The sequence below is a fragment of the Anoplolepis gracilipes genome, chromosome 1 (genome assembly GCF_047496725.1).
Source record: "Anoplolepis gracilipes chromosome 1, ASM4749672v1, whole genome shotgun sequence".
Classification (NCBI taxonomy): Eukaryota; Metazoa; Arthropoda; class Insecta; order Hymenoptera; family Formicidae; genus Anoplolepis; species Anoplolepis gracilipes.
The window spans coordinates 6,095,918-6,120,438 of NC_132970.1; the positions used below are offsets into that span (position 1 = coordinate 6,095,918).

General features: G+C 32.6%; 1 protein-coding gene across 17 annotated transcripts in view; it reads left to right on the forward strand.

Annotated features, from left to right (window-relative positions):
* Rg (A kinase anchor protein rugose) overlaps positions 1-24,521 on the forward strand; it is a 310,256-nt gene that overhangs the window by 180,821 nt on the left and 104,914 nt on the right. For all 17 annotated transcript variants that reach the window (XM_072900570.1, XM_072900545.1, XM_072900597.1 and 14 more), the window contains exon 2: positions 3,138-3,242. In XM_072900570.1, the coding sequence (XP_072756671.1) occupies positions 3,138-3,242 (105 nt within the window). The remainder of the gene's footprint in view (positions 1-3,137; positions 3,243-24,521) is intronic.

Here is a 24,521-nt window from a genome sequence, read left to right on the forward strand (position 1 = left end):
ATCTTTTTTTATTGTATAGTGATAAAACGAAGACTATTACTAAATATATCCTTACCAATTTAAAACGATTTGATACATTCACTTTTGTAACTTCGCAATTTTGCTTAATGGATCTCAGCGAAACGCAAGTTAAGTGTACACTCTGCTTTGCGCAGCTGTTTTTGTCAGAGGGATATGCAGGTGTAAAAGCGAGTGATATCTAATTAGCGGTCAGCTCTGCCAGTCGACCTTAATTCACCAGTTGAGGCTTCCATTTCGCTTGTCCGTTCTCTCGGTCGCGCGTATCTATAGCATCATTTGAGTCTAGTAGCGAGTGATATTCGTGCTTCAAACGAGCGCATTATGTACTTTACATGACCATTCATGCATTGCAAAATAGAAATAAAAAAATTACTATACTCGACAAAGTACGCAAGTGAGTTACACGAAAAAAAAACTTAGAATATTAAAAAAAAAAAAAAAGTTACAATAGCGTGTTGAATTATTTTATATTTAAATAAGTTTTTATTTCATTATAATCATTAAATTGCAGTGCTCGAAGAACAAAGAGATATAATAAAAGATACCTATGAAATTGCTTTTTTCTGAGAAAGCGATTCAGTGATGATACGACGATGAGAACTACAGATCTCTTTTTACACAGGGAATGTTTTTTAAACGTCGTTCGATTATCTTTTCGATTCTCGGCACACAGACTGTTAAGATCCGTGCAAGTGATATGGGTCATCCGAGAAATCGCTTTGGCGGTCGTAACCCCTCTATCGGCAATAATAGTACTCCACCTCTTTTCCTCTCTTTTTCTTTTGCGCAGAGAGTTATTTTTCTCTAGAGATGAACGATTTCCGACAGCAGTCGTTACATCAATATAGCTTTGAGCTACACAAATCATATTATTTTTTATTTCTATTTTAAAAAGAGAGAGAGAGAGAGAGAGAGAGAGAGAGAGAGAGAGAGCTTGTCCGTACAATAATAAACATGCAACACTAGCTAATATTCGCGAATTGTATATATCTCCCTTTTTCTAGTAAATTTTGTTATTTCAATTACGTAACATAAGAAATATTTTTTAATTCAAAAAAGATACTTTTACTTTACAAATTAATTTCAAGATATTTTTCCGTTGTTTACTAAAATACGTAATTAAGTAACATCTTATTTTTAATATTTGATGGATGAAATAGCCAGCAGCATATACTTAAAATGTAAAAGAATTAAATTAAATTCCAGACGTTATGAAAGTTAAACTTACTTGGTGCATCGCGTACATAAAAATGTAATTATGTTATAAATAGTTGCAAACGTGCCAAGAGCGTCAGTATAATGAAAATGTTGCTTTATTTTACATCATTTTAATCTAATATATTTGTTTCTATGCAAACAGAAAATTATAATAGCAGTCTAATCAGTCAGCAAATTATTCTTTTGCAGAGTTTATCTGCGGCGTTGAGTTAAGCATGATGAAATGTTTGCTGAAACTACCGGCGCTTTTAGTTTCGGGAGTTATCAGATTGACGAACTTTGTCACATTATTACGCGCAACGTGAGCTTTTGCCATCGTAGTAAAAGCGCTAGAGAAAAGCAAGATAGCCCAAGCTTGCCGCTATCAAACGCGTCTCTGTATAATGATTCTGTAGTCTCAAAGTTAGTTTACACTTCACTGGCGCTAATCGGGGTATCAGTTGCGAGTTTGATAAAAGAGTAACATTCCTTTCCCCGGAAAGTACGCCTTTAGCCTCATGTGTTTCACAAAAGAACAGTTTCAGGAGTATTCTTTCGGAATGTTACGAAACCGATACGTAATCCTCGTAATGCTAACCGAGATTCCACTTTAACTTTATAATACAACTGCTTGGGAACTGAAGTCTCCGGTACCGAATTTGATGAAAACTGTTGAATCGGGATAAGCTTCGTTTTCAATTGCCGGCACAATCAATTTTATAAACGATCCTAATACGTAAGTTATGAATTTTTACGAGCGATCGACGCTCGTAAAAATTGGTCATGACCCTTCCGTAGACACAGATATGGCCGTTTAAGAAATTCATGATCGATACCGGTACGTCTGGAAGAAGACGAAGCGGTAGAGCGAGGAGAAGAGGGGTTGCTAGGGATGAACGCGAGATACTTCTCCGGAAATTACGCTCTCTCCGCGGAGGCAGCACTTCCGGTCCAGCTATATATAAGTCGTTTCAGCGAGAAGAATAACCGCAAGCGGACGTAACCCGTAAACTCTTCGTGCCCGAAATGTTTTGTCTGTAGTGTAAAAATACGTCTTATAGATAAAAGCACGTCGTTACGCTACATGGCCAATCCAAATACGCTTAAAGCTTCCTCAAATGATTTTGATCTGTATTTTGTCGGATTGTCTATGCGATGCAGATTACGTGCGTATATGTTATGTAAAATATTTTACAATATTACGTAAAATATTTTGCAGTGAGAAAAAAATGCAAAAACAAAAGTAGATTTATTCCCTTTGCATTACCTTTTTATGTACAATAACAAACAATATTGTAATGCTTTTAAAAATGTGCAATATGCATATTTTTCATATAATTTAATATAACCTTTTTGTTTGTTTATGTAAATATTATAAAACGTTATTTATTAGTTTTGTATATATAAATCGAATATTGATTTTCAACGTTGAACAAATTAAACATATTTAATAAATCGAGAAATTGTATATAGAAAAGCGAAACGGTGTTCTGGTTGGGGTAAGTATGCCCTACTAATTAATATTAATAACAATACTGTCATGAGATAATCAGCGGTTGTTTGTCAAAACAATATAATTGGTTTCATATTGTACATGGCAGGATTTTGATATAACGGAATAACGTTACGTAATCATTCGTTTGACGTACATCCGGGTATCGAACGATGGCGACGGAGCTTTCAGTTAGTAACATTTCCGCGATTAAATACTGGCGGTATATACATTTCTCTCGCAAACTCTGTACATGCAGAGTTATTATTTATAACTACTGTCTGATATATTTGAACATACACAAAACCCAATAACGTATATTTAGTTAGAATAAATTTTGTTTGTCAGCGTTGTTTTATATAAAACATTGTACAAATTATAACCATGACTGTTACATTTTTAACACGTTTTATATTTTAATGTGCAGCTCGTGGGCGGTGAATTCGACATGGAGCTGAATTTCGTGATACAGGACGCGCAGAACATCAGGCACATGCTGGAGCTTCTTGATCATTGCCCACCCAATCTCCAGGTAAGTGAACGTCGTGACGTTAAACTAGGTCGAATTAATTACGTGCGGAAAATATCTGACGTAAACCCAAGGGGAATGCGGTGGAGAGTACGTGCCAGCGGACGCTTGTCGATATCGTAATATCAGTAATTGGAATTGAAAACCTATTGTGTGATATATATATATATATGTATATGTGTATACAACGTGCTTTTTATAGAGTACTTCTCAAGAGTGTAGAGCACAAGAAGATAGAAAAGTGATTGCTAAGATCCTTCTCGGATATCACCGAGTAGAGTTGAATTACATTATTGCGTTGGAGTTGTGTTGAAGCTTTAAACTACTCATTTTTCTTCTTGTATTAACACTTTTTGCAATATAGAGAAAGACTTCAATTTTTCTATCAATAATTTATAAGCTTTCTTATATTTCGCATCGTTCGATTCATCTAATCTTCTCCTCAATCGACACATTTTGTAAGTAATCGCGGATCATGGTATGTACTGTGCAATCGATATGCGCATAGTTAAATTTTATTTTATTAATGACCGATGAAGAAGACTGAAATACATAATTGCTTTTCACGAGAATTCAATTCGTAAGTGTGTAACATGTACCTAATTATTCAAATATCTACGTTCAGCGCAATCAACGTCTTGTCTGGCACTATCGCGGAACTTACTACTTCGGTTGTTTCCTTATGTTTCGGTGCAGCAATTCTGCTGCTGAATGCGTATTGTCGTCAGTGAAGAACGAAGCGATCAATACTACGCGTTTCATGCATAGTAAACGTGCCAAATAAAAACGCGGTAATTAAAGTTACGCGAAAAAGTAGATGACTTTTTTACGTTGAAATTACAACGCTGGCATGGCAACGTATGAGAAGAAAAATCGTGAAATATAAGGACGCACATTTTGGTTTTCTCTTTTCGCCTCTCTCGCTCTCTCTTTCTCTTGTTCGCTATTTGACGGGAAAAAATAGCACATCGTGTTAGGGCACGCACAATCTCGGCATACAAAAGGATCGGAATCCATTATGCGGCAAATTTTTCTCGCGTACAAAAATTTTTTTTTTCGATCACACGGAGCATGAGATTTATTACCGCTTTAAAGCATACGTTCGTACCCTTCGTTTTTTCGTGTTTGTGAAGTATCCAGAGAGACACAGCGATTCAGTGACAAAAAAATATGATCTCGCAATATCGCAATATCGATAGAAAAATAGTCTGATTTAATGTGATCTATATTGATCGATGTAGACATACATGTCGACTACTGACACATGTAATAACTGCGCAGGAAAGTAATTTGTCAAGATATTACTGGTCGAAATAAATCACTCATTGTCAGTCCATCAACAACTTTGTCACGCGAGTTCTCTATACAAGATAATAATAAGATATACGTTTCCATTAATCGATAATAGTTACTTTGTATTTATCGATAATTTAATTTGTTCTGTATTTTTTGATTTTCAACAAAAAGTAAATATTACGAAGCTGCATTTAATTAAAAATAAATACGCGATTGCATAATTTGTAGCAAATATCTTTAATTGGTTTTTTTTTTTACTATAATATATGTATATTCGCGTTGTATGTTACAAACATGTTTGTATATTGGCTATCTCTTGTCCTATTATATTTGAAACGGACAACATGTTCTCGTGGCCTCGGGTGCAAAGATTAAAGTAAAAGACTTTCTGCAAAAAACACCACCTTCTGTGTATCTTCGAAATTCGTGTATGTCGCGCTTCGTTAAAAGCGACGTACGACTTGGCGAGAAAGGAAAGTAAAGACGGCGAACTTTTGTAAATAATAACAGGTCCTTAGCCGCCATGTCGGATGGAAGAAAATCCGTTTACGCTTTCGTCGCTCTTCGCAAACTCATACACGACACTTGAACCTCCGCTGTAAACTTTTGGCGTGAAAGTAAATAGAAATTTAAACTGGATGAATAGATAAAGTTATGAACATCCTGTTCTTTCGCTGATCATTCGCGGTCGTTCTTTTTATGACAACAAAAACGACGGATTATGCAGTAAAAGCAGCAAAATTAAATCCATATTAGATTTATGCGAGCTTATTACGTATTTGACAAAAAAGGCCTTGAAGCTGAATTTCTAACCATGCGAAAACTGATAAGCCGTTGTATCTGACAGCTGTGATGAGAATTAATTTATACTGTGTATGAACGCTCGTTTCACTGTAGTAGGATGGTCACGTGTAGATATTAAGATATATAGTTAATGGTATAAGGATAAGAAAACTCAAGTTCATTTATTATATACGGAGTATCTTACTATTTTGAATGTATTTTCCTAAATACATGTTACTTTTTCTTGATATAAATATTGAACGAAATCTTTAAAAATTTCCAAATTTTAATTACAAATATTTTTTAAATTAAGTTATATATATATATTTATTTTTAACATGACATTTTCTTTTTTAAATTAAAACGCATTTGAAAATTTGAAAGACCGCTGCAAAGATAATGGTGCTTTGTATATATGTATATACATATAATCGTAGCGATTGCATTGGTGTTAGTTGATATAATCTGTCACTGATCGGTTCCTGCCTAGCTCTATAGTCTAGCTTGAACAGCATGAAATGTTAATGCTGTTAAGGGAGTTTCCACGTCACCTACCCTCGACCGTACCATACTACCATGACGCCTAGGTTAACTCGCCTCCGTCTAGCTTCTCTTACACGTAGTAAATGACTAGCGAAATACATATGTGTGCGTATATACAGATTGTGTTAAAACTTGTTTCATAATTTAACGAAGGGTTATTTAGAGTTTACGCAGGTAAAATTTTATTAAAGTTTGAGCTAAATTAATTGGAGAGAAAAAACACGAATGTTATATATTTACATTATTCTATTCTTCTATCCGTAAAAATTTCTTGATTTTCTACAGTTTATTCTCAAACACTCTATTTTTTGATGTATTAAAACATTTTTCACGTTATTTTGCCTAATATCTGTCGTTGGAATATATATCACTGGTTTTGAGACTTGCTATATTCCACTGCATGTTTGTTGGGGTCATTCATCTTTTTGAGATTTAAGCCAAGCATAATGGACCAACGTAATGCTCGAGCGCGAAAGCATATTCTATCTAAATCTCTAGTACTTTTCTGTTAGAATCTTCGAGTAGACGAAGATTCTGCAGAAACCGCGAACGTAGCGACGACCGCGTTAAAGAGACACAATGCAGTTTGAAAGTGCCATTTGCGACTCATTCGTATTTACATCACTTTGAGAAATCGACCGAGAGCTTTGTAAATGAAGAACTACTATATATGCCTTCTCTTCTCTTTTTCAATTAACATCCTGAAAGTTTCAACTTACGGAGAATTACGAATTTCCGGGGATAATATAGGACGCAGAAACAGATTTTGAAGAATAAGAAATAGGCAAGAATAGCACACGATTATCGAATTTACATGATCGTTTTGATTACATTTTTAGAAAATTTTTTAAAGAATAAGATTGAATATAAGTTTCCAACGATCAATATTAAAGAATAGAGAGTTAAATTAAATTTTCAGTACCGTAGAGCAATTTCGTCATTTGCGGATAAAGCTGCGAACATATACTACATTTTCACGAAAAGAAAAATTAAAATGTATGAGACACCATCTTGAAGGAAAGGTACATAGACATCTTTATTCAGGTGTTATTTCAGGAAATGGTGAGAATATTTGATATACTGTTGTTTACGGTTGACTGGATATACATCAAATCGAATTTTGTGTCATATATTATCGGTTGCTTATTTAATAAAACGACATTTCTGCACACGCAATAAAAATTATTACAGTATTTTCCTTCTTTTCTTTACTATATCTGACTGCGTAATAAATATACATTTTTAAAAAACTATTTTTTGTCAATTTATGTTTTAAAAAATTTAGAAAGAATAAATGATATATAAAAGGTATTTACAATTATAGGCCAATTGCACATTTTAACTTTCCATATAAAATCGAGAAAAAACTTTTTGCTCTGTTACCATCAATCTATTTGCTCGAAAAACTGTCCACAAAATATGTATAAATATATATATATATATATATATATATATATATATTGCAAAAGTAATATTTTTATTTTTACTGAATTATGTGCGGATAAAAATATAATCTAGCAATTTTTGTGATAAATTTGCAGCAAGTGCAAACGAGAAAATTCGTTTTTCACTACGCAAAATGCAGCGATTTGCAACGAGAAACATAAACATAAACGTTCGCGAACTCGATTTTATCCTGGTATTATGTCGCATTGTTATTTTGATGAGATGTAAAGCCGGATTACTGTTGGTGAACATTGCATTCTATATACGATATTTTACGTATATCATAAAAAAATCAATGACATAGTCTACGGCAATATATGCAAAGTTAATCGATACTTTAAGAAGAGAGTACTTTATATATAATAAATGTAATTAGTATATATGTATTAAAATAATAGAAAATAAGGCTAAAATATTGTTTTAGTGCATTAATTTAACTGCTTAAGAATTGTGTGATTTGTGAAAAATTATATAAATAGAAAAAATTATATATATATATATATATATATATATATATATATATATATATTAATTGATATATTTATTTATTAATTGATTCCTCTTATTATTCTGTATTAAAATAATAAAAAAATAAACATTTTACTTTTATGAAATATTTCATACTTTATGTAAAATTATGTCAAATTAAAGTATATAAAATATCTAACAAATTATTAAAGGATATAGCGAAATAAGTATGGTAAAAATGCCCCCGAAGATAATCTAACGTAGTAGCAATCTAAGAATAACTTATAATGATTAAATGCTTTATGTAATATTTTAGTTTTCGAGATCTCCCGTTAAAATGTTACGAAAGTGAGTTTGAAAAATTAAAATATTTTATATCTCACAAATGGTTGCAGATAATTGAATGAAAAAAATATGCATAAAGAAGGTCATCAAAAGAATATTATAAATTATTTTCAAATATCTTTGTAATATGCTAATGTATAAAAATATAGATTTTTTTAAATGAATCTTTCGAGTGATCCTCTTGAAAAAAATTAAAAATAAATTGTTTTATACTATTTATATGAAGAATTGACTAACTGCTTTGATTTGATGAAACAGATTAAAAAAAGTAAAAATCGATCCATGTTTTATTCTTAAATCAGACACGTTGTTTAATTAATTATTATTTTTACTTAAAATATTATAATATTTAATACTATAACAAAAGCTACATATTAAAATTACATTTAATATTATAATAATGTAAATATTACATATTTATATTAACAATATAACAAAAATAAGTTTTAATTTCTATTTTTTAATCTTCTTTTCACTATCATCATTTATAATGGTATAAAATATTTTTGCTACAAAACATTTTAAATAATATTTCTGCAGGTTTTGAGACAAGAAACAATAAATAATACATATAGTAAATGTGATAAATTATATATATATATATATATATATATATATATATATATATATATACTGTATAATAAATAATAGGAAACGTACAAGCTCGTCTTAAGAATAAGACAAAATAAAAGACAAAGTGACATATCTGAGCCATCGCTGTACTGAATGCGTCTATTATTATGTTTATTAAAGAATTGTAATTAATAATTATAAATTATTTGAACATTGAGAATGGGAGAGAGAGAGAGAGAGAGAGAGAGAGAGAGAGAGAGAGAGAGAGAGAGAGAAGATCCGAAACATTATTTATAATTATTATTGTAAATGTAAATGAGTTGCCACTTTGTTTTTTTATTTTAAATAATGTACATACACTATCGTCAAAAAGTTCAAGACCAAAGAAATTTATAAATTTAATTTATAATTTCTTTTCAAAAAGTAATGCAAACTGTTTTTACTTTTGTGGTATTATAACAAAATCCTATAATTATTAATAAAAAAAAAAAAACAATTAGCAGAATGTCATTCTTCAGCATGTAAAAACAAATTATTTTCTCAAGGAGTCTAAAAAGTCGTCGTTACCAATTAAGTTAACTGAAAAATCTTTTTTTTAATAGGAGATACTAAAGAGGAAATGGAGCGCTATAGACAATGAGACAATAAAAAAATTAATCAACAGGACTAGACTTTATTTGAAAGTTATAGAGAAAAAGGGTGGATTTTTTTTATAAGAAGTGTTCAGTGATTTTTCATAAATTGAAAACTTTTATTATTTGTTGTCACTACTATGTATTTCTTTTAAAAATAAAATTTAATTTGTTTATAGTTTGAAGCATTTCTATTTTGTATTTTTTCCATGCTCTTTATTTATTACTTTGCTCTTAAACTTTGTGACGGTAGTGCATATAATTGCAGCAATAAGAATAACAACCAAAGATTCTGTTGCCATTCGCACAATCGCATGTGTAGCATTTTTCTGGAAAATCCATCAAATCAGATACAAACGTAAATTTTTCGAAATTATTTGAAAAAGAAATCTCAAAATTTTAATTACTGTTTATACCAACATTATCAAGCAGTATTGTATAATATTTGGCAGAAATGATAACAGAAGATGATATTTCAAATATAAAATATTTGAAAGAAACATTAATCATCATCAAAAACTAGAAGTTGATCACGTTATATAGAAAAAGCCTTATCGCTGCTACATTGAATACATTCTACATTGCAATACTTATAAAGGAATTAAACGGTATACATGCGATTATGCGAATGGCAACAAGACTTTTAGTTGCTGTCCTCATAATGCTGCAATTATACATATATATTACTTATTATATGGTCGTTTTTTGTCTCGAATTTTAAAACCAGCAGAAATATTATTTAAAATGTTTTGTAACGAAAATATTACTGCCATTATAAATGAAGATAACGAATAGAAAATTGAAAAATAGAAATTAAAACTTTTTTTTTTGTTATATTTTATACATAATATTCCTGTTATTATAATATCAAATGTAATTTTAATATGCAGTTTTTGTTATAGTATTAAATATTATAATATTTTATGTGTATAAAATAATAATTAATTAAATTATGTATTTGATTTAAAAATAATAAAACATAGGTCAAATTGCCATTTTTACTTTTTTTTACCTGTTCCATCAAATCTAACCACTTGGCCAATTTTTCGTATAAATAGTATAAAATCAGGTTTATTCTCAATTTTTTTTCAAGATATTTACTCGAAAGGTTTATTTAAAAAAATTTTTTTTTAAATCTTCATTTTTTTACGCATTATCATACTACATACGTTTGAGAAAAATATATGATATTCTTTTGAAAACTCTCTTTATACATATTTTTATTCATTCAATTAAATCTGTAACCGTTCGTGAGATATAAAATATTTTATTTTTCCAAACTCACCGCCGTAACATTTTAACGTGAAGATCTCGGAAGCTGAAACGTTGCAAAGCATTTACTTATTATATATTATTAAATAAGTAAATGTAATAAATAAATTTGTATAATGAACCAACAGTTACTTCTAGTATATTTTTTAATTTTTAATATTTTTAATGTTTTAATATTTTTATATTTTAATTTTTTAATATTTTAATCTTTTAATATATCAATATTTTAACATTTTAATATTTTCAATATTTTGAAAATTTATTTAAAATTTATACTTAAATATTTTTTGCAATAAAAACTTAATAATTATATTGTATTTATAACTAAATTAAATCTAATGAGAAATTAGATATTAATGGTTGATTAACTATTAAATATTACATAAAATTATTAAAGCATGGCCTTTAGAATTTGGACCCTATTACTTCCAATTGACAGATTCCGAACTTTCATTAGATTTCATTACGCTATTATAGGTATACTACGTCCCATTTAATTTACGTACTATTAATAGCGTTTAAGCATAATCACATGGTTATTGCAGTCTTCATAAAAGAGATGAGTTATGGATGTACCAGATATTGCAGGAAACACGTATAAATTGTAATTCCTCCGAATATGTCATTTCTACCTTCCTAGAAAAAAATAACGATGTCCCATCAATCAATAAACTGTCATTCATCAATATTTCTGAAAAAGAAAATCCGATGTACGCACACGTTTATAGATCAAATTTTTGTTGATTTGTCGAATAGATAAGAGAGAAAAGTTCATATATAAGAGAGAAGGCACAATTTTTAGTTAGCTCTATATTGATGTAGGTATGTGTAAAGAAATGTACGTATATGTTTTATAATATGTACAAAAAGATAATAAATGATAAATGATGAAAAAAATAATGAAAAAAAGATTATTAATAAATAAAGTTAATAATAAATTAGTTTCTTTTAATAAATATGCAGAAAATATTTACCCATTGTTGGATAAATACATGTATCAAGTTAGAAAATTTTTAATCGCACTTATATATAAAATAAACATTTCTCGAGGATATTAATTAGACATCTGACGTTATATTATAATATAATATATTCGTGTTTCTCTCTATTTAACTTATGTAAATAAAATTCGAGTCAAGAAGTTCCAGATAAATATTGCCTGCAAAGGTATGAAAGCGTCAGTTTGCTCATATTTTATATAAACACTTAGAGTTCCATGGAATATTACGTTTAATTTATTTATAAACATCCATAATGACAGTGATATCAACTGACTGCATATCATTACCGCAGAGAATTGTACATAACTATCTATAACGAATAATTCATGCTATTTGTACGCGGGAGGGATCTGACGATTTCCGTAATGCAATTTCCACTTACGCACTGCAAATCAACGGCAAAATTAAATATCAAATATTAATGTGCGTGATTAGTAATGACCTGTAACACAATCGAGTAGCAAAGGTTACATGTCTTGTCAATGTTTGTTCAAGTCAGATTATACTCTGTCGAGTGTGTTAGGTGAGTTTTATTTGAATCTATGACAAATTACCAAGCAGTTAATTTTCCGCAATAGTTTCGATTATCGTGTCGTTACAGAGATATTCTAATTCAAAGAAAGCTGCTATGTATATTTGTAATAAGTATATTTGCATATAATTTTCTGATTTTTATCAAGTTCGATTAATTACTCGATTTTATCAAATTACTATTCTGTATTGTTTTACGTTTGTCATTTTCCACTAGTATATGTCGTTAATGAATTATTAATTATTGGAATGATATCAAATACATATTGTTTTAATATTCTTCTATAATATTTTTATAATACTTATAACATTTACAATATATTTTTTTAATTTTTATGTAAACATTTAACAATGTTATTTCCGCGGGTAAAATGTCAGATATACATATAATATGCATCATAAAATATTATTATAAAATTAAAATCTATTTTTTTAATCATTTATGTGTGTTTAAATTACACTTTTACGGAAATAGATATTCAAGATTTCATTCTCACGTAAGATCCTTTTCGTTATCTTCTTCGTGTAATAGAACTCTCTCGCAGATATTTCGGTTATCTGCATAGGCAAACTTGCACCAGAGTTAAAGGAAAGGGTTCATCTTTCGAAAGATAGACATCTACGCTTAGAACCGATGAGAGAAGAAGCATCGACGGGCTAACAAAGGTGCGTCCTTATAAGTATATAGCGAACTCATTAAATTACCTATCCGGGCTCTCAAACGTAGATTATAGATACCAGGCACCAGTTAAAAAATTCTACCGTGTTACTCGACTGTACGTACGTGTACGTTGTCTAATTATCATGTATCAAGTCAAGCAAAAGTGTTCGCGATTTTGTGGCGCGGAGGTTTACGATATGTCACCAGCGCAGGAAGCTGCGGAAACGCCAGTGATCGAGTGGCACTCTCTCTCGCGGTTATAATTTTCATCCCTGCGTCACACAATTACGTTCCCCACTCGTATTATACGCCGACGACACATTTACACGCGTTCCCTGTACACGTGTCACGCTTGTACGCCCACGTATATGAATACCTTGGGTTATTAACCCGGGCGGAATATTAATCCTGGTTAGGGGCAAGTGCCGCGATAATGGTGACACTTGCGTCGCGATCATGCCAGAATTTATGCCGACGAATCTCGCGATGCGGCTTATATTCCAACGAATCGACCGGCGTCAATTAATCGCATGGTTTCATTCGCGCATAATTGAAGTTCATTAACATAATCGTTTATTTTAGTTTTTTAGTAAAATAAAGGGAAGCGGCAATAAATTAATATTAATATAATTAATATTAATATATTATAATAATTTGAAACATATTTGAGATAGTTAAAAATTATATATACATATGTATATAAAATAGGTCTTTATTTTACAATTTACATTTCTGTACAATAGTGGCATTTAAGTATTTAATAACCCTAATTATGAAATTTTACAATCAGCGGATTATTCTGTCTAACAATAGAAAAGAATCGATAAACTAGTCCTGTTATACACATATGATTGTTTGAAATAGCAATTGTGTTAGGAAATACGCCGCGAGCTTGTTGATTTATGAAATTTTAGAGACTACTTTCTTGATTACATTAAATGCAACAAATGCAAATCCCAAACTTAACTTTGTATTGATCTAACATATTTATCCAACTTAAACATTGAAAGTTTTATGAAAGAAAGTTAAGTTTCTCGTGCTTCTGGAATATATCATTAACAATTAAAAACAGATAGATGTGTCAAGCTTTTAGATCGGGAAAAAGTTTTCGTAACATTTTCCACATAAAGTTACATATTCTACTGATATTCGCCAGCCGGTCATATTTCTATAAAAATTTCATAGCAAGCTGAACTATATATCACGCAGCATGTGCGCTTATATTTCCCTGCACTGCAGCAGCAGCGGCAAGAAAATAATTTCTTGCCGCAACAGTTCCGTGAACTGTATAATATGCCGCAGAGAATATTTACAATAAGCTAAATAGTTAACAAACAACATGCAGGCAACGTGACATAGATATTTTTGGACGAGAAAAACCTAAAAATTAGAAGGAAAATGTAATAATATCCTCTTGTCAAATACAGACTATCCAATATCAAAGTGTATCATGAATCTTCATCTGTATCCGATATGTTCTCTCTCTGCTTATCAACGTCATTCGGGGAAAACCTCTGTGTTATTGATTTATGAACGTTTGCGCTCTAAATCATGGAGATCCGTTTGAACCAATTTAGTAGACGGTCGACAAGTTTTTGAATGAGCACTCTACGTAACAAGGGTACCATTCGATTTTCATTCCTCGAGTTTTCATAACTGCATGCTGCTGCAAACTCTTTCTCTTTCTCTCTCTCTTTCTCTCTCTGTCTCTCTTGCTCTCTCGCAGAGGATATTCTAGTATCGAGCGCTCGTCAATCCAGATGCAGATGTACACATGAGGTACTCTCGAATGATTCAAGTTGAAAATATCCGCGGGACGAAGGCGGGATGAAGACAACGAGGAGGCGATCGAGTGGACATGCTCGAGCGGAGATTCGACGTCGTTACGCCATTGCGTGAGCAGAATATATTGATTTATCACGGCGTCCACCCCGATCACACCGTCGTCTCTTTCCCTCCCTCCCTCCCTCTCTCTCTCTCTCTCTCTCTCTCTCGCTCTCCTTCTCTCTCCCTCTCTCTATCTCTATCTCGCCGTCGTTACTACCGCGCTGCTGCCTCTCTGAATTTCTCTTCGTCACTTCCAACTTGCGCGCACGACTCTGTCTTCGATTGTGGAAATCCTAGTTTCCCGCTTGCGTACGCGAGAGAGCTGTACTTCAACTCCGATTCACCCCTATCGGCGTTCCGTTCGTGCGACATCCGTGCGGGGCATTATTGTCCCTGGTATTGACGATGTCGTCCTTGTTATGCCCGGACTCCGCGCATTGATCCACGCAGAATATATCCATATCTACACACTCGCTGATATTATGGCGCGTGACAAGTCTTTGCACTATCGGAATTTCTTTCCATTTGTCGTCAAAAGATATCAAGAAATATTACATCTACGTGTGTCATTACATGTAATGATAACAAATGCGATAATATATAAGACAAAGAACGGATATAACTAATAAGAGCCGAGCGCAAGGTCAAAAGTGCGAAATTAAAATAAATACAATTAGAAATATCAAATGTGTTAAATTTATTTTAAATATGATAATATATGAAATTGTTTACTTTGTCTTTTATTACTAATATTTTATATTATATTTTTTATGAAAGATGATTTCAATGCAAAATATTTTCTACAGCGGTAATCACAATTTTTTTTTTCATAACATTGCATTCCTTACGTTGTTAGCTAAATAATATCACGTAGATACCGTAGTGATTTAACTTTCAAGTAAATATAAATTATGAAATTATGAAATAAAAATTTAAAAAATGTAAAGATCGGTGGAGTTAGATTTGAGATAATAAATATAAGCTAAAATTAAGATAGTAAATATAAAGACATCCAATTATTTCTTTTATTTTATTGTAAATTACATTTTCTAAACCTATTTTACGTTAGTGATTTTTTATTTATCAATATTGAGTATTATTAACAAGACATTTCCTTTCATTTCGATGTTTTCTTAATTGCACGAGAAACATCGATCTTCTCAAAAAAGTTTATAAAAAGAAGACTACTCGTGTAAGCGTAGATGCAAGTTCCCATGCTGACATTGCGTCTCGACTACAGCCGAGCGTTATCGCGAGAATTCAAACGGCAGGAGCCTTCGAGTTTCAAACGTCTAAACATTCCGTGGATGTAATCGAGTCGGTGCACCCGATGTAGATGGTTCGGTGCAACGGAAAGTCGGAAATTCGTGAGACATCACCGACGATGGCCGCGTATTTTCATCTTTAGCGTGCATATTCCCGTGTAATACGATCAAAATGGTTAGTCGGCATCTCTCGTACAATTCCACAGCTCCAAAAGTCGCTTATGTATGCGCTGTTTGCCTGAAAATTTATCTTCATTATTGAAATGAAAACCGTTTCATGATTAATCATTATTGCGGATGTTTAGCAAATTTTTACCGGAACCGTGCATCAGAGTTACTACATTTTGCATGCTCATAGCAAACAAACAAAGTAATTAAGAAATACGCCATTAAGCAAGCACAAAGAAATTAAAAAAAGAAAGAGAAACAATAAGAAACGTGTAGTTTAATGTTCTTTTCTTTCGTCTTAATGATTAGAAAAAGATAAATAGAAGAGAGAGAGAGAGAGAGAGAGAGAGAGAGAGAGAGAGAGAGAGAGAGAGAAAGTAAGAACACTTAATATTTTAGAGAAAGGAAAAAGGCAGTCTAATATCATTTGCATCAAAGGACGCGTAATGGCTCCTTGGTACTTTATTAGCGCGCTCAAAGCCCGTTTCACGTAAGTAAGACGAATGAGTATTAATGAGGAACAATTCGTCGTGATTTGCGCATGAAGTGTAGAAGTGGGAAGATAATGGGGCATCAGCATGCGAGATAGTACCGATATTGCAGCCTCTTTAAAACTAGTTTGGTGTAGATCATATATAGTGCTATCTTGGAGAGAAGGCAGGGGCTTTAAAGTTTAAAATACTACGCCAACGCGTGAACAATGCGTAACATAACAGAATTCTAAGTTATTTACGGACCATACGTCCTATATTTTTATGAGCTAAACGCTCGAGTAGCTTGGGTAAACAGAAAAGAAAAATGCGACGGAAAGAATGTGCGCGATGGCATTTAGAAAGTGGGGATGTCGGTAAAGGACACGGGGATGAAACTTTAAACATTGTTTACATAGAACCTAATATAATTTCCACTTCTCCAATTATTTCTCATCGGTACGCTTAATGAGATTTCTGACTTTATGCACATTTCGCATACATATTTTCCTTGATGGGCACATTTATAAAAAAAATATATTAATTATAAGACGAAAATACTTAAGAAGTTAACATACTGCTTTATGCTTAACTATGAGTAAGAAAGAACCTATTTCCGCTTTTGTGATATTAAAAGGAGACTAAAAATTTACGTTAAAATCTATGTCTGACGTCTTGATCTTTTATAACGAACGTGATTTAACGTATTGATTTTTAAAGAAAAGAAACACTTTTATCTACACATATCATCAACACGTACACAGCCGAAAGCTAAGCCAACGTATATCGATATGCTGATGAGGATTTAGTTCCACATCACGCTTCCGTGACATTGTATCCACTGACATAAAGGGCGAAACGAGCCATCCAGAAAAGAGGCTGCTCCCTGTCTCTCAATACCCGACCGGAATGCGTTCTGATATCAGGGTATCCTTGCCCTCTTCTTCGTTTAGTACGATCTACTTGCCCTTTCCTTCGACGACAGTTCGCATCGATTCATCGCACTGGAAAATTATTCTATAGAGAGGGCACACCCAGAGGAAGCTTTGCCGTTGAGTTTCTTGTGGCACCGAGATGCGCGATCCCGACGAATCGGGTGAGCGACCCATGTTGACGTCACTGTCGATAACTTAGAAATTCCTGTTCGGGGTGCATGCACAGTCAGGGCACTGGCCCGGAAAAGCGTGAGACAGAGGGCTTTGCGATATTTAAGAGGGGGTTAAAATTATCGGAGCGCCTGTTTCGTTCGCGCTATCGATCTCGCCTACACACGGAGAACATATGAGAATAATACGTTTCACATTACAAAATATTGCGAATATCGAATGTAAACGCACAATGTGCATTTTATTTACAAACCGCTCACACATTTTCAAAAAACGATGGGTATTGAATTGTGAAAGAAGATATATGAACCGTGATCTGTCAAAAATGCATTAGGCTGGCTGCATGAGTTATCTCGCATCGTCGATTCTTTCATATTTCTTGACAAATCTAGAAGCGATTTTTCACGAGAATATCTTATATAAATATTTCAATATTAAATATTCTATATAATATATAATATTATATATTTGAAAATAAAAGGGATTTAAAACTCATAAAAATTTAAATTATTTTTAGAAATTTAATGAATTAGCAACATCTTAGATCTGCAACAATATGAAAAGTAATATCTCGTTCTATTTTGAAACTTATGCACAGAAGTGATATCAGACTCGCTTATATTTGCCTACGCTGATATTGGCTCATGGCTTTTGAAGTTTGAAATTTTCGACATTTCGTTTCGCGAGGCTACACATTACGATATAAGGAAATACTTATCGAAATGCTCACGCCATAAGAAGTAATATTACATATTGATTCATAAATTCAATTCAATCGTTGCGCTTTCCACACGCACAGCATCATGAAAGCCTTCATCCATAAAAAACGCAGCTTAAAACGTTCTGTTATGATATCACGCTAGAATATTATAAAGATTTTTTTGCGAAAATATTTGGATTGAATAAAATATTTTATAAAAGTCAATAATCCCCGATACGAACTATTCCGTTCATGCTTTATGATATAAATATAATTAGAAGTAAAAATATTTATCATCGTTATAAATTTCCGTTCCAATAAAATCACAAATATTAATTTTGCATAAACAAAATTATGATGAAAAATTCTTGTAGTAAGATATGCTTTTGAAGTTTAAAAATAAGTATGATGAATGCAATTTAGTCGACGTTAAATTCACGATTAAGACCCATTACGATTGATTTATTGAAATATAGCTTTAGTTTTCATTTGAAAAACAGACCACGGCTTTCATTTACTTCGCCTTCGTCGAACGTCTTGAACCCGCGCTCCGATCATGCTCGTGCTTTATTGCCAATCAGAGACTAGAGAGAAATGGAGCTCGTCAACTTGCGAACGAAACGAAGTGAAAATTCCGACGCGGAAGCGATCTCTACTTTTCTTTTTTCCTTTTACAGCGTACTCAGAAAAGCGACAAACGGTATGGTCTGTAATCCGCCTGTATAAAGTGTTTTTTTAATTAATTATTGTATTAACACTGTATATAAAAAATGTCGGAAATTATCTTAACTTTAATATAATATATTCTTTGATGGATAATTTAAATTATTTTTACGCACTATATTCTCGCTTTTTGTATTTATAAAATTATATATATATATGTCAAAATATCAGATTTCAGAGAGACACGGCTGTCTTCTTCTCTAGATAGAGTTATTTTTTACTAATATATGCAACGTACTTTTCTTTGCCTTCAATATGTTAAGATAGCGAAGGGGAGTACAAAATACCCCGTGTACATCATCTTGCGCGATTTCAATTTTCCAACCCACAGTACGCCTTTGCGATTTTTCCCGCAACGGTGCACCACTGATCGTTACGCGTCGCTGCACAAAGAGATCCACGCCGCTGTTTCACTTCAGTTCCCTCTTATGTTTCTTTATATTTCCCCGTGAGAGTATCTGCATGTTTGATTGAGCCGCGGTAGCAGCAACACCGATGACTCACCCTGCCAACAACCCCTGATATAGTGGCAGTACATGCCATAGTTATATAGCGCGACCTTTATCAGCCCGTTGTCGAGGGTAGACTTAATTAATGTCGTTTTATCTCATCCTGATGACCGCAAACTTTATGTCGTCTGCTTTAATTTAACGTAATATGCCACTTTGACGCGCACGTCTTGGAATAATAATTCATTATATCAAATGGGTCGGCCACGAATCGCTCGTTACATCAGCTACGTTGCCTTGGAGATCATGATCACAGGAAGAATTTTCCGTTATTATTTGCTTTAGGATACTTCTTCCTTCGAACATAGATTGTTTCCGTTGGTCGAGAAAGTTTGCTCGATTCTCTCAGCTTTACCGCGGAAAACGATACGAAAAAAACAGAATTGCAATTACAAACACCCGAACGAACGGCAGTTATATCTCCGCCGCTGCTGTAATAGACGCGCCATTTAACGATCAGAAAAAAACGGTATTTGCAGCGTACCGATTTTACGGCATTCTACACATTCCAGAGAACATTCAACCAGGTGTGTGAGTTCAACCAGACAATACGCTGTTTTTATAGAGATAAAATTGCGGAAACTTTATTCGCGTAATTAGAAGAACGTCTGTGTATGGTAGAATTTTATTTGTCGACTTGACTACTTAAATATATATGAAAAGAGATTGGTATCAACTATCTTAAAGTTTAAGTGTCTCATCTTTTCTTGTCGTAGGAGTTTAGTGTAACATAAATCTTTCATGTGATGACACACGTCCATTTTGGTGAAATATTTCGGACGACCTATTAGAGTCTGGAGTCCCGTAATTCCATAAAACTGCAGTATGTCAAATTACTGTCCAAGTAACTCGCCGTCGACAGAGAAAAGAATTTGCGCGTAACAGCGTTACCCAACGTTGCGGTCGAAATTCCGTTGTCGTTGCACGAACGTAACGTCATGTTATACAATAATCTACGACAACGAGATTACACTCGGCAGGCACTCATTTATTCAGCTAGAGTTATTGTATTAATCGTAATGATAATAAATAACAAAAATGAAAATCTTATGTACGTACAAGAATCGACAAGTCAATAAATAATACTAAAATAATCCTTCAAAGCTCAAAAAATATCAACAATCGTTAAATCTAAGTTTCAATCGTACATCATAAATGTTTTCAATAGATTAGAAAATAAAACTTTACAAGAAATAAAGATTTAGAATGTGAAGAAGTCATAATTTAACGATAATAAATATTATAAATATTATAGTAATAAAATAAAAGTCCGGTTTTGCAAATCGTCTTATAAAATTATATTATTATGGCGTCGTAAACATATAGCATGGCTTATATGCAAACAAATTATATTATATATATATGTGATAACACTACAGATGCAATATAGAATATGCATGTAATTATTACAACGTAATATCTGAAAGCGGGTTAACATTGGATTATATTATATGATGAGACTCTACTAACGTTGCAACGTCTACTCATCTACATGATACATATAAAAATGTATTTTAATAATGAAATAATCTGTTTATATTGATAATGAGAAATTAATTTTAAAACAAAAAAACTTTACAAAACTCTTTAATATGAGCAAATCAAATTATAGACCATAATGATAATTAATTACAAGACACGGATAACATTTATCGAAGAAAACTTTGACATTGTTGACGGGATCCAGTAGATGCTGCGGCTTTAATACCTCTTTAGGTGCTCCATCATTGAATCGATACATCAAGCTTGACCTGTTGGAACTTGGGTAGTTCTCTCATTCACCAAAGATGACTTTGCTCGTCGGGCCATTTGGGACAGAAACTTGTCGCACAGGAAGTTTAAAATGCATCGTGGAGACGTAGGCAGACTTCTCCTGGGAAAGCAATCCCATGGGATCGTTGTTTTATTCTGCTCTCGAGCACTCGTGAACTTACATTTCAATCCGAAGACGGAAGGGCGGTGTCAGGTGAGAAACCCGAATACCCGAAGACGCCCCATCGTGCACGAAGTATTCGTCAACGTGCCCGGAATCGCGAACGGCGTTCAATCTTATTTGGGTTTATCTCCATAAATCCCCGTTAAATTTGCACGTGCAAGATCTCGGCGCGTGCGTACAAGAACCGTACATATCCAGATAGAATGGTGCCCAAGAAATTTCCACGCGTCCTGAGATTGACTGAGGGAGGGAACAGGGAGATTTACGAAATGAGAAAACGCTGAGCAAAAGGGTAGGAAACCGCAACGAAATTTTCTGCTATGGGATGAAGAGCAGTCGGGTGAGGCTTATGGTTCCGTCCTCCGTGTATATCAACCATATCCCTGGGATTATAGGGAAAAGTGAGTTTACTTTGAGAAGCTCTCGATGAAGACCTAAATCCAAAGTCGATCGCGATCGATTGGTGTCTAAGCGGATGTAGCGGGACAAAGTGAATCGGTTATTTAATATCGATTGGTAATATTTTAATGTTATAACATCGTCAATCAAATATTTTTTAGTTACTATATCTTTTCTAATTATTAATGATTTATTTTATATTATTATTGGACATACAACAAAATTTGAAAAAATATAATATAACTTGCTTTCACGAAATTGATCTTGCAATGTCTGAATTTAGAAACATGATGCAATTTATTATTAAGAAAATATATAAAGTCCGAAGACAATATGCGACAAAATGAATATAGGTCAATCACGATTTAGTTATCAATTCTCCGAACCATTTCGCGCGCGATACAAAAATCAATCTTCTGTAAAGTTCTTTTGAATCGAGACACGAACCATTAAGTTCGTAAGTTGCCTGGAATATACTTTACATTTTTGTATACACTCTTACGAGGACGAATATGAAATCATGAAAATTATAAAATAAAAAATATAAATATGACATATGTATGTATATTGATTTTATATATACATAGAATTTAACACAAACTATACGGATATATGTAAACTGTCTATTGCGTTGGTTTGGAATATATCACGCGGCTAAGTTTCCGAAGAACACAATCAATCCGTGTCTACTCTCAAAGTACTACGTATATATTACGTTAGTTTGTAAACTTCAGCTACCGTTCGATAGGGAATCGCCTACAATCCGGTTGCTGGATCATGGTTCTAATTAACTATGGCGCTTTCGAATACAAATCAATATAATGTTGTGTCATCAGTAAATTTGCAAATATTTATCTTAGATATTAAAATGATATTAATGTTGATGGAAATAGCAATGTCCGTTTCTATAGATGCTTATGAATGTTATAAAAGGATCTTGTCTGTAATATTTATTTAATTTAATTGTACAACGTTTTTCGTCCTCTGGATTCTACTTTGACCTATTAGTAACTAACAAAATTTCGTTTTTAATATGTAGTACCTCCTTCGAATAATAATGACACTAGACAAAGCTTTTACTTATGCAAATTAAAGTATTCTTAACCGAGTACTATTTCCGAGAAGTTCTCGGAATAAGTACTTTACGAGAGGTGTTTCGTTCACCCAGTGATAACATTTCTCACCAGAAACAATTGTACGAGATTTCGCACTCGCAAAGTTTTCTACATGTCGCGGTAAAAAAAACATACTGCAAAAACTTTTTAAACAGCATAAATATGAAAGTTTATTACATTCTCTCAAGACATATTTCATTAATATTGCGTAAGTACATAGTCTTTATTAAGATGATTATAATTACATTTTTAATTGCATGATATAAACGAATATATCTTTTCGATCATCGTTTTACAAAATGTATCCGGGAAAAATTTTAATCGAGATAAAACAGATAGAAATTTTGACTAAATGTGACTATTCTGCTTGTGTCAAGATCATATCACGTTAAGACGTCAATATGCTTACATACATTTTCTTTTTTACTGTTCCCTCTTTCACGAGAATGACCACCTAATCTTCAATATTACATCTTTGCCTGCGGAGATTGTCGGATTAAAGCGGATATCCCTTTTCACTTTTCTTCAGTGCATCACGGTATGTTTCAAACTGTACGAAGTCAAAGCGATAACGAGATCGTTTTTAGTATTCCGCGATAACGCTACGTATCTCGACGTTTTGCGAGACCGAACGCAAATACATTTCAGATAAGAGGTAGCTTTAACATAGTAAATGGCGAGATCGGCGCAAAGTCTCACTTATGGTATTAACGTTGTACTAACCCTTGTACAATGCGTCGCGCGAATAAGTTTTTTAAAGTATTTCCACGCCTCGGTGAACTTTACGTCTCCTCTTCGTGCAGGCTAAGAAATCCCGCACCGGTTTTTACGGTTTCACGCTTTTCTCGAGTACGCCCGTGCGAGCTTTCTCATCGAAATTATTCTCGGCCTCTTGTTTTTCTTTCTCTCTCTTTTGCTTATCTCTCTCTTCTCTTTCCTTCACGACCTCGTTTCTCTAGCCTGTTTCTAGCGTGAAAAATCGTGGCTTTCGAGTGATGGAGTTTTCCTTTTTTTTTTTTTTTGTACATGGTAAAGAAGCAACTATTTGAGCTGATTGTAAGATCTCATAAATCTCTTGGTAAGAACAAAAGCAATCAAGTAACTAGCTAAGTGATATCATGTATGTTGTAAAATTTAATAAATGTTCTCTAAAAGTTAGTTAGCAATAGTTTTTTTTTAAACAGACTAGGAATTATTTCATGGATATTCATGTCATTGGTTTTTTCTTGTCCCTTTTACTTTCTCATAAAGGGAAAATGTCTAACAAGACATTTTCCGTTTCATTCTTTTCCGGCTCTCCAACAGTTTAACTAGGTATTCACTGAAAAATTCTTTCGACAGCAGTACCAATTCTACAATATACGCTTATAATATACACGATATTATAATTTCTACTTGTAATTTCATATATATATATATATATATATATATATATTTTTTCTTTTACTTTTATATAGTATAAAAAAATAAGTTATTTTTACACTCTATTTTTACACTTATATAAAAGTTTATT